The following is a 12,089-nucleotide window of genomic DNA, read 5'->3' on the forward strand; positions in this document are numbered from 1 at the left end:
ACCAAAGTGACGAGAGGATAATGGAGATTTTGAATCTCTGCGTACACTTTTGGACACTGGACACTTGTGGATTGTGTGCGGCCCACTGATATCTGAGCGCTATGTGACACGCTCGATGGCACAGCTGCCTGTGACCAAAGTGACGAGAGGATAATGGAGATTTTGAATCTCTGCGTACACTTTTGGACACTGGACACTTGTGGATTGTGTGCGGCCCACTGATATCTGAGCGCTATGTGACACGCTCGATGGCACAGCTGCCTGTGACCAAAGTGACGAGAGGATAATGGAGATTTTGAATCTCTGCGTACACTTTTGGACACTGGACACTTGTGGATTGTGTGCGGCCCACAGATATCTGAGCGCTATGTGACACGCTCGATGGCACAGCTGCCTGTGACCAAAGTGACGAGAGGATAATGGAGATTTTGAATCTCTGCGTACACTTTTGGACACTGGACACTTGTGGATTGTGTGCGGCCCACTGATATCTGAGCGCTATGTGACATGCTCGATGGCACAGCTGCCTGTGACCAAAGTGACGAGAGGATAATGGAGATTTTGAATCTCTGCGTACACTTTTGGACACTGGACACTTGTGGATTGTGTGCGGCCCACTGATATCTGAGCGCTATGTGACACGCTCGATGGCACAGCTGCCTGTGACCAAAGTGACGAGAGGATAAGGGAGATTGGATTGCTTTTAAAAAAGCAGTTTGCGGAGCAGTGGGTAAACAGCAATGCCAGCGTGTCAGGAAGCCTTAGAAGGCAGCCCAACAACCAACACCACTGATACACCACAATATAGCCTCCCCTTGCACTGCACACACAGTGACTTGTGTGTTGTGCAGGCCAAATCGCTAGCAGCAGAAGCAGTTTTTTTGTCTTCTTCCCTGCCTAACGCTCTCCCTACAGAATCAGCAGCAACCTCTCCCTATACTAAGATCGACAGAAGTAAGATGGCGGTCGGCATGCACGCCCTTTTATACCCCCTGTGACGCCCACCAAAGCAAGCCAATCACTTGCATGCCCTTCTGAAAGATGGTGGTGACCCGTGCCTATGTCATCACGTTGCCCACAGTGTCCGTGGATCCTGATTGGCTGAAAAAGAGCGCAAAACAAACTTTTGAAACGCGACTTTGGCGCGTAAGTCGCCGACCTCGTGGCCGACCTCATCCTAGGGTCGGGTTTCGTTTCATGAAACCCGACTTTGCCAAAAGTCGGCGACTTTTGAATTGTTTCGACCCATTTCGCTCAACTCTAGTTAGGACCAATAACTAGTCCAATAACTTGCTAAGTAGTACACCTCTTTAATCCCAGATAAAGGGGGGGGGAGAATACACCATCTACTAAATTGTATCTATCAAGAAAAATTAGAAACTCTCATTTGCAACCTGACAAGTGTCAATCAGAAAAATTTCCATTAAAGTGCAATAAGTGCTATGACCAAATTGTGCCATTAGTGCATTACGAATAGCAGCATGGCAAACTTTGGAATATTAAATTCTGTACTCACAGTATATAGCAGCATACAAATTGTGCAATTAGTGCAATGAGAATAGTAGCATGGCGACTTTAGAATATTGAATCTGTACTCACTTAGCAAATTCAAGTAGCGAGATCCCCGTGCCTGACGCCCCAATGCGCGTTTCGCTACCTTTTTCGGGAGGCGTATAAATACATATACATTAGTATATGTATTTATTGGTTTATTTTTCTTTTTTTTTTCTTTATTTTGTGATCTTATTAACTATTTTTGCAAATATTCAAAGATTTTTTAGCAAGTCCCTCCAAAAGGCGTCAACTTTCTCTGCCCTGATCGCTGACCTAATACTCTGAAATGCTTTGGCATTGCAGGTCATTAGATCAGTGAATCGCACTCAATGAGGAGGGGTATCAGCTCCTGCTCAAGGCAAGAGCTTACAGACCACCGTATATGGGTGACCCCACAGCCATCTTTCGGTCTGGGGTCGCCATGGAGACCATCAGCATGTGTCAATCAGAGCAGACAGGCAGATCCCTCCCTCTGCACAATGACTGATGCTGATGTCGCTATTGACAGTGGCATCAGAGGGGTTACATGTCCGTGATCGGCATTAGTGTGGGAGGAAGGACCGGAACAATAGAGGCAGCAGTATCTCTCGGCCGGAACCATTGGGGCTGCCACTAGTGTTGCAGGGGGACAGAGAACCTGACTGGGAGAGACCTATGACCCCTGCTGCCAAGGGCAGGTCTGTTATAAAAGGGGCTGTCCTTGAGAACACGGGGCTTTTTTCAGGAAGACAGGAGCTGCGGCAGGTGAAGGTTTGCTCCCTCAATCCAACAGACGGCAGACTACGCTTGAGTGTGTACTATCCTGCATCCAGCAACAGCTCCAGTGACCACTTACTGCTACCGGAAACCGACCCAACGTGACTGCAGGCAGGAAACGCTGACCGTACTGGACCACGCTTGACCGCTGACAGCTCAGAGTGCACAGCCCCTGTCAGAGATTGCAACTCTACAGCCGTGGCTGCTGCCTTGAAACCGGATCCTCCTCCTCATCCACTGCAACAACAGCCACTGGTATCCGGACATACAGCGGCTCACCAAAAGTTCCCAAACTCTTCGCTGCCACCAAGAGACAGTGCCTCCGGTACATCCAGGACCGCTTCCTCAACGTGACGCGCCATCTGCGGCGCCACCATGGGATCTTCCAACCACCTCCCTACGGACAGAGTCTGATAAGTTGAACGCTACATTTTTCCTTCCCCGCCATTAGCAATTTTGTTGTTTACCGTTGTCAATAGGTGAAGTCAGGCTGTCAGTGCATTATACTGCTCCTTCACAAATCTGCCCGCGCTATACTGCTGTGCATCTTGTACATATCAACTCCCTGCATGGAGAAAGCTTGTTATCTTTTTTCCTCTTGTTACATAAAAAACACCCATTAACACTTGATCTGCCTCCTGCTCATCACTGCAACCTATGCACCTGCTAGTAAGCTACATTAGCACCAATTGGGGGTGTTAATGCAGGGTGTCAGCTATAATAATCAATGACACTTGTTGATGATCACGTTGGCATTGCAAGTGAGCAGACACAATCATCCAGCCATGCATGCACAGCAGGTTTGCGGGAATGCTCTTCCTGCTGCGCCATACATGTACGATGAATGTCATGAAGAAGTTAAGAGGAGGCGAGCTAATAGAGAGGTTTGCAGTATGGCAGCTAAACTAAGTTGTCCTGCCCCTCCCCACATTGACCTTATCTGAAAGAATGTTGCTGCCTGTTTATGGTTAGGCAACTCATACAAGCAGAAAATGTACACGCCCCTAGTGAAAACTAACTGATAACGCCCACTTGTCCTCTGAAAGAGTTAACTCATTATGTGCCAATACTTTGATTGAGAACATCTCAGCAAAGAAAGGTGAAATTTAATAAAAAACAAAAGAAAAACGCACTTTATACGGCTCTGCAACCACTATAACATTGTATGTCCAGTTCAACATGAAAAATTTGGTAAAAGTTCCTCTATAAAGCTCCTGAATCACGACACAATTTTGTACCCTCTGACTTTACCTTATTTCAACCAGTCATGCATTAATGTACTCGGTAATCTGCTCAATCTTTGTATTTTGTGTTCTAGATAGATCCTTATGTAACAGAACAACTCAGAAAAAGTTTTGAAGATCATAAACAAAGGAAAGAGAATTCAACAATTTGGGATGATTTCCAAACAAAAGTGAGTAATTATTATTCATTGACAAATATCAAAGAATTATGAAAGGAAATACCCTGACAGAGCATGCGCACCAAAGTCATTATGATTTAAAGAGAGAAAACACAGTAGTTTGGCAATAAATGGCTTCAACCAACCACTAACCATGAGTGGAGAAAAAGTTTTGGCATTATCATTCATATTCTCTGAAAACAGGCCAATAAAGCATAAAGCAAAAATTCTGCCAGGGTAGGTAAACTTTTGAGCACAAGTGTAACACCACTGCTGGAGACAGACACTATTAAACAGTAGTAAAGAGTAGTTGATGCTATATATACAATAAGCATTATTCCAACGCCCCCCACTCAACAAATACTTATCCTGTTAGTTCCATAATGGTTCTGAATTCTTCAAATTTGGCTTTTGGAAGTGGCTTTGTTGTAACATCAGCTATCGTCTGGTCAGTCTCGCAATAAACAAACTCATGCCACGTTCTAGCAAATCACGCAGGTGATGAGGTTTAATGTCAACTTTTGTCTCTCACATTGATGCAAGTTAAATTCATCCTTGGTTATCTTCACAAATTGCCGTCTTTTAAGTTGATAGCTTACCAATTTCACCAAATAATTGGTTTAACCCCTTCCTGACATTTGACGTTCTATACCGTCCATGTGCCCATGGATGGTATAGTACGTCATATGCCATCAGCCGCGCTCACGGGGGGAACGCAGCTGATCGGGGCCAGGTGTCAGCTGATTATCACAGCTGACTCCTGGCACTATGTGTCAGGAGCAGTCACGGACCATTTCTGGCACATTAACCCCCGGCACACTGCGATCAAACATGATAGCTGTGTTCTGGGGGCATAGGGAAGCATCGCCCAGGGAGGGGGGTCCCTGCATGCTTTCCTGAGACCCTCGGAACAACGTGATGTGCTCGCGTTGTTCCGAGGGCCTCCTCCCTGCAAGCCCCCTGGATCCAAGATGGCCACGGAGGCCTTCCAGGTCCTGCAGGGAGGTGACTTCTCAGTGCCTGCTGAGAGCAGGCGCTGAGAAGCCGCCTGCACTGCCTGTCAGATCGCTGATCTGACACAGTGCTGTGCAAAGTGTCAGATCAGCGGTCTGACATTATATAGCAATATCCCCCCCAGAACAATGTAATAAATTTCTTTATGTAAATAAAAAAAACAAAAAAAGCAAAAAAGTACACATATTTAGTATCGCCGCGTCCGTAACGACCTGTCCTATAAAGCTGCCCCACTAGTTAACCCCTTTAATGAACTGCTTCAAAAAAAAGGCAAAAAACAATGCTTTATGATCATACCGCCGAACAAAAAGTGCAATAACACACGATCAAAAAGACGGATATAAAAAAATGGCACCGCTGAAAACGTCTTGTCCCGCAAAAAACGAGCCACTATACAGTGTCATCAGCAAAAATTTAAAAAGTTATAGCTCTCAGAATAAAGCGATGCAAAAATAATTATTTTTTTATATAAAATTGTTTTTATTGTATAAAACCGACAAAACATAAAAAAAATATAAATGAGGTATCGCTGTAATCGTACTGACCCGAAGAATAAAACCGCTTTATCAATTTTACCACACACGGAACAGTGTAAACGCCCCCCCCCAAAAGAAATTCATGAATTGCTGGTTTTCATTCGTTCTGCGTCCCAAAAATCAGAATAAAAAGCGAGCAAAAAATGTCATGTGCCTGAAAATGGTACTAATTAAAACGTCAACTTGCCCCTCAAAAAATAAGATCTCACATGACTCTGTGGGTCAAAATATGGAAAAATTATAGCGCTCAAAATGTGGTGATGCAAAAACTATTTTTTGCAATAAAAAGCGTCTTTTAGCGTTCGACAGCTGCCTAACATAAAAACCCACTATACTGTAGATTTAAAAAAATGAAATTATTTCCATTTTGCCGTTAGGGTTAGGGCTACAGTTAGGGCTTGGGTTAGGGCTAGGGTTCGGATTAGGTTTAGGGGTGCGCTGGGGTTAGGGTTGGAGTTAGAATTGGGGGTTTCCACTATCTAGGCACATCAGGGGCTCTCCAAATGCGACATGGCGTCTGTTCTCAATTCCAGCCAATTCTGCGTTAAAAAAGTCAAACTGTGCTCCTTCCCTTCCAAGCTCTGCCATGCGCCCAAACAGTGATTTACCCCCACATATGGGGTATCAGCCTACTCAGGACAAGTTTCACAACAACTTTTGGCATCAAATTTCTCCTCTTACCTGTCACGGTCCATTTTTGGAGCCATGGCAGAATGTGGATTCTTATAGAAACCTTTTCCCCCCGGTGGCCGCTGGAGTTTACTACAACTGTAGTTGTTTTTGGTGCTAGTTTTGCCCCCAGTGGCCGCTGGGATTACTACACATGTGAATTAACCAACAGGTGATGACTACTCCCCCCTCCTTCCTATAAAAGGTTGTCACTGTGGGTAATATTGTTCATTTTCTATCCAACCTTGTTGAAGTGTGGACCTACCTGGTGGAGAGGGGGTTCAGCTTATCTGGAGCAGTGGAGTTGCTGCTGGATGCTGTTCAGATCCTTTTTCTGTTGCTTGGAGCTTTTGCAGCAGAACAAAGCTAAGTTTTGGGTTTTAGTTGCTTTAACCCCGTGGTGTCTGTTTTATTTTCCTTTGTGTATTATTGGGTGCAATTCACTTTATTCCCTGTCTCACCTCCTGGGGAGGGGGTTGGTGGTTTAGCTCAGGGCTAAACAGGAGATAGGGACAGGTCGGGGACTTGGGCCTCACTACCTTCAAGTGTACCCCCAAGTTAAGGAGAGTCAGGGCACCCCCTTAGCCTGAGGGGCAGTTCAGGGGTCCAGGTTCCACGTCTCCTGCTTTTTTCCCTACTGCCCCGTGACATTACCCTTGGAAAAATAAAAAATTGGGGACAAAAATATCATTTTTGTGTAAAAAAATGATTTTTTTATTTTAAGGGCTCTACGGTATAACCTTCTGTGAAGCACTTGGGGGTTCAAAATGCTCACCACACATCTAAATGAGTTCCTTAGGGGGTCTAGTTTCCAAAATGGGGTCACTTGTAGGGGGTTTCCACTGTTTAGGCACATCAGGTGCTCTCCAAACACGACATGGCATTCGATCTCAATTCCAGCCAATTTTGCTGGGTATAGAAGTGTCCCCACTGCCTGTCTGTAATGTTATCAAATGGTTTTGCAACAGTGTTAGTTTTTCCAGATGTATAGTAATGTCTTTATAAGGCTGTGTGCCCACAATGCGAATTTTAAGCGTTTTTGCCACGATTTTCAGCGCGAAAGCGCTGCAAAAACGTTTAAAAATCTTGTACATGACGCACCCCATGCATTCCTATGGCATTCCACACATGCTGTGCTAATGCTGCGCTTTTTTCCGCAGCGGAATCGCATCACGGAAAAAATCGCAGCATGATCATTCTTTTGTGCGGAATCGCAAAGAATTGCCGCGATTCCGCACCCATAGGAATGCATGAGAATCGCTTACTTTCCGCATGTGGCTATGCCCACCATGCGGGAAGTTAAGCGTCTCATGTGCCGTTGGTACCCACGGTGTGGAGGAGAGGAGACTGTCCTCCAAGCCCTGGGTACCATACCCCTGTAAAAAAAAGAATAAAAAATAAAAAATCGGGGTATATTTACCTTCCGACGTCCCGCGCTGCATTCCCGGCCTCAGCGTTCCCAGTAATGCCTTGCGGCAAGGTCCTGTGATGACGTAGTCTCGCGTGACTCTAGTGGTCTCGCGAGATCGCTATAGTAACGCGCGACCAACGTCATCACAGGTCTCGCAAGGCATCGCTGGGAACGCTGAGGCCCGGGATGGCAGCGCGGGACGTCGGAAGGTAAATATACCCCGATTTTTTATTTTTTTAGCATTTTAACATTTTATCTTTTACTATTGAGGCCGCATAGGCGGCCTCAATAGTAAAAAGCTGGTCACACTCATCAAACACTATGTTTGACGAGTGTGACCAACCTGTCAATCACTTTCCAAGCGATGCTTCAAATCGCTTGGAAAGTGCTTGAGAAAATTGCGGCAAAATCGCGAACAGAATCGTGGTGAAATCGCGTGGAAAAAAACACGCAATTTCTGGGAAGGAGTCCGTGTTTTGTTTTTTTTTGTTTTTTTTGCCGCTGCAGGCGCCTGTGTATTGGAGATCATTGTGCTTGCGCACCTTTACTGATTCAGTACTGAGTAGAGGAGGAAGTACTGAACTTCTGGCAAAACATTTGGGCGCGTGCACAGTGGAAATAGATGCTTAGTAAGGGCAACTCCATGGTACTTCTGCCAGTTAATACAGGTGCCAGTGTAGGGTTCGAGCAGGCTCACAGGATGCAGTGACGAGACACGAGACTGAATATGGGGTGAAATAAACTTTTATAAGTTTTAAAGCCGCAAGGGCTAAAACTGCTTAAATCAGACAAAAGGGGAAACACTTATTTGTCCTCGCAGGGACTCGTAAAACAACATTAAAAAAACAAAAAGGGTCCTTATTTTCTCTATAATACACTTAGCCTTCCGGGCGTCGCTCGAGTTCACGACCACTCAGGGGTTGCAGATGTGGCTGCCTTGTAATCCACGACTTCCCGGAAGGACTTGTGCTTGTCCAGCCCCGAAGAGACCAGAACGATGGGGCGCAGCAGGCCCTTAAGAAACTGGACGGTGGGGCGCAACGGGCCCTGTAGTAACCGGAACGATGGGGCACAACAGGCCCTGAAGAAACCGGAACGATGGGGCACAACAGGCCCTGAAGAAACTGGGCGGTGGGGCGCAACGGGCCCTGAAGAAATGGGGTCGGTGGGGCACAACGGGCCCTGAAGAAGCTGGCACGGTGGGGCACAACAGGCCCTGAAGAAATGGGGTCGGTGGGGCACAACGGGCCCTGAAGAAGCTGGCACGGTGGGGCACAACAGGCCCTGAAGAAGTGGGGTCGGTGGGGCACAACGGGCCCTGAAGAAACTGTTCAGGGGGTCAATCTCCCAGGCGTCCGTTTAGAGGCGCTCGTTCCCCAGCCAGGTCATGACGCAGTTTCAAAAAAGACATAAACGTTAACAAATTCTGCTCAGTGTCCCCTCAGTAACCGGGACGGGCTCTGCGGCCGCCTATAGCGAGGTGACGTCCCCTGAGGTCGGTGATGACGGGGCCGCGGCTGTGGGAGAAGACAGGGGGGCAGTGTCCTGGCCACTGTACCGGATTGCTGTGTCGTCGCAGCGGTCGCCTGAGATCCCGGTCCTGTCACACCACGGAGGGAATCAGCGGCCGTCACTTTATCTGAATCTTTGCGGGGGAAAACTCCCGGGGAGAGTCTCTTACGCGTCAACCTTCGGTAAGTCTCAAATTTCCCTTTTTCAATCTCCTGCCTGTCTCTCTTTTCCACACCGTCAGTTGCCACAGTCCTCTCTCTGCCGCACGGCTTCCTCTCTCCTGTCAGGCTCTCTGCCAACTGCCACCTCAGCGCGTCCCCTGCTCCTTTTACCCTCGCCCCGCCCCCTGTTGCCCTGACAACTTCAGTCGCATGTCTCCCTTTGTAATCCCCCTGATGTGGTTTCTTCAACAACCCTGATGGCGGTCCCCCTGGTTCTAGCCCAATCACTGTATGGGGGTCCTCCTCCCCACATTCCTCCACCCTGTAAGCTCGCCAGTCCTCGGGCGAGGGTGTTAGTCTATTGAGATTGGTCTATAAAGGTGTCAATATTTGTTGCCATACGAACTGGTCTTGTTCATACCGTTCGGGGGGTTTGCCGGCTGTTGACCGCTCGGAGCGTCTAAGTTCGACTGGGGTGGAATCTTCTGGGGTGGTGGACGTCGGTGAGCTGCAAGATGCCGGTGGGTTAATTGTGTCAACTGGCTCATTATTGGGTGGAGGGCCCTTGGGAACTGGAGGGAAATCCTCGTCGTCTGAGTCCCAGCACATGGACTCCGGTTCGGATGTCTTCGGGACGGGTTCCAGTTGCTTCGGGTCGGAAGAAATACACAGGCGTAACATATTACGATGCACAATGCGAGTGGGCAGTGTTTCATCCTGCTCGGGCTGTATTTCGTACACAGGTCCTTCTGAATGGATACGGCGTAGTACCCGATAAGGACTCTCTTCCCAACGTGACTCCAGTTTATTCTGGGGGCGTTGATCTAGTACAAGCACACGGTCCCCGCTTTGGAGATGGGGAGGGGAGGTTGTATTCTTCCCGGGGTGTTCCCAGTCTTGAAGTTTGGTATGTACAATTCGGTGAAGAGTTTGCAACCTGTGGCGATGATTTCGGACCCAAGACGACACTCCGGTCCAGGGCCGAGGCTCTTCGGGGTCCAACTCTACCTCCGTGATCCCTTTACCCTCTCGTCCGAACAGCAGGAAATAAGGAGTATAGCCCGTTACTCGATGTACCCGATTATTATAAACCCACACTAATTCAGAAACATATTCAGGCCAACGAGCTTTCTTGTCACTCTCCAGAGTGCGTAGCATTTGAATCAATGTCCGATTAAATCGCTCACAAGCCCCATTCCCTTGCGGGTGATATGGTGTGGTCCGGGATTTATCAATCCCATAAAGATGATGTAGTTCCTCCATAACTTTCCCCAAAAAACATGCTCCCTGGTCGGAATGTATGCGTTGAGGACAGCCGTACACTTGTATAAAATTTCTGCAAATTGCGGAGGCGGCTGACTCCGCAGTCTGGTCTCGAGTAGGGGTGACCACAGCGAATTTAGTGAAATGATCCACCATGACGAGGCAGTGTTCATATCCCTGGAATGCGGGACCAATGTGCAGATAATCCACCGTCAAGAGCTCCAAGGGTTCTGAAGTCACAATCGTCTGTGTTGCGGCCCTCTGAGCAGGCGGTTTGGCCAATTCACATAAGCGGCAAGTACGACAAACTTCGTCCACAACAGCCGACAAGCGTGGGTGATAAACTTTCTGTTGTAACCATTGCAAAGTCTTTTTGACTCCAAAGTGGGCCCCTTTTTCGTGAGCCTCTCGAGCCAGTTCGTGTAGTTGAGCTCCGGGCGTAACCACCTGCCAAACAGTCGTTGAGGTTGTTTGCGAAGTGATCTTACGGTACAGTAATCCCCTTCGGATAATCAGTCTCTCCCATTGTCGCAGCATCAGCGACAGGTCTTGGGTCAAAGCTTGTCGTTGAGTGTCAGTGGGTAATTGACCAGCAGCGACCCATTTCCGGAGAAGTCCAACTTCTTCATCTTCTTGTTGCTGTTGTATCCACTTATTACGAGATTGTTCCAGGATGCCCCTGTGGGCCTCTGGGGAAGATACTTTTGCATCAACATTGGTGAGCACGGCAGCGGTAAGAGCGAACGGTATTTCCTCTCCTTCTAATTCTTCGTCTCGATTCTGTCCAGGAGTTGTATGTCGAATCCTAGAGAGAGCATCTGCATGAACATTCTCGGCCCCTCTTTTGTAAATAATCTTGTAATTGTACTTCGCCATTCGGGCCACCCATCGCTGCTCCAAAGCCCCCAACTTGGCGTTTTCCAAATGAGCCAGTGGGTTATTGTCAGTTCGCACTACCACCTCGGAGCCCGCTAGGTACTCTGCGAATCTCTCCGTCATAGCCCACACCACTGCGAGGAGCTCGAGCTTAAAAGAGCTGTAATTGTCAGGGTTACGCTCGGAGTCATGGAGTGAACGGCTTCCATATGCGATCACCCTTTCCCGGCCATCCTGAACTTGTGACAACACAGCTCCTAGCCCGTGAAGACTCCCGTCAGTGTGCAGGATGAACGGCTGAGAAAAATCCGCATAAGCCAACACTGGGGCATCCGAGAGTGCAGCCTTGAGATCTCGGAAGGCCTCTTCCTGAGGGTGTTGCCACTGGATTTTCCGCCCATTGGCCCCAGCGGGAGCCCCCTTCAGCAGGTCATGTAGGGCTCGAGCTCGACATGCAAAATTCTTTACGAAACGACGGTAATATCCAGCTAACCCCAGAAAAGCCCGCACGTCTTTCACCGTCTCGGGGGTAGGCCATTCCTGGATAGCAGCAATCTTCTCCCGGGATGGCCTCACACCTTCTGCCGAAACAACATGACCCAGATACTCAATCTGAGAGCGAAATAGGTGACATTTCTGAGGCTTCACCTTCAACCCGTACTTTTGCAGCCGGCTGAGTACCTGCCCCAACCGCTTCAGGTGGTCCTCGAAGGAGGCGGCATAGACGATGATGTCGTCCAGGTAGATCAACGTGGCCTCAAAATTGAGATCCCCTAGACATCGCTCCATCAATCGCTGAAATGTCCCGGGGGCGTTGGCCAGCCCGAATGGCATTCGATTAAACTCAAACAGTCCCATGGGCACTATGAACGCCGTCTTAGCTCTGTCCTCTTCTGACATAGGCACCTGCCAGTACCCACTGGCCAAGTCCAGGG

At 48.2% G+C, this 12,089-nt stretch overlaps 1 protein-coding gene and 1 long non-coding RNA gene across 3 annotated transcripts in view; one reads left to right on the forward strand and one right to left on the reverse strand.

Moving 5' to 3' along the window:
* CD53 (CD53 molecule) overlaps positions 1-12,089 on the forward strand; it is a 145,321-nt gene that overhangs the window by 50,150 nt on the left and 83,082 nt on the right. For both annotated transcript variants that reach the window (XM_073557268.1, XM_073557267.1), the window contains exon 5: positions 3,629-3,724. In XM_073557268.1, the coding sequence (XP_073413369.1) occupies positions 3,629-3,724 (96 nt within the window). The remainder of the gene's footprint in view (positions 1-3,628; positions 3,725-12,089) is intronic.
* Positions 1-12,089, reverse strand: part of LOC141063206 (uncharacterized) — a 118,975-nt gene that overhangs the window by 19,714 nt on the left and 87,172 nt on the right. The gene's annotated exons all lie outside the window — the stretch shown is intronic.

The sequence above is a fragment of the Dendrobates tinctorius genome, unplaced genomic scaffold (genome assembly GCF_039654945.1).
Source record: "Dendrobates tinctorius isolate UK_male_01 unplaced genomic scaffold, ASM3965494v1 ptg000246l, whole genome shotgun sequence".
NCBI classification, from domain to species: domain Eukaryota; kingdom Metazoa; phylum Chordata; class Amphibia; order Anura; family Dendrobatidae; genus Dendrobates; species Dendrobates tinctorius.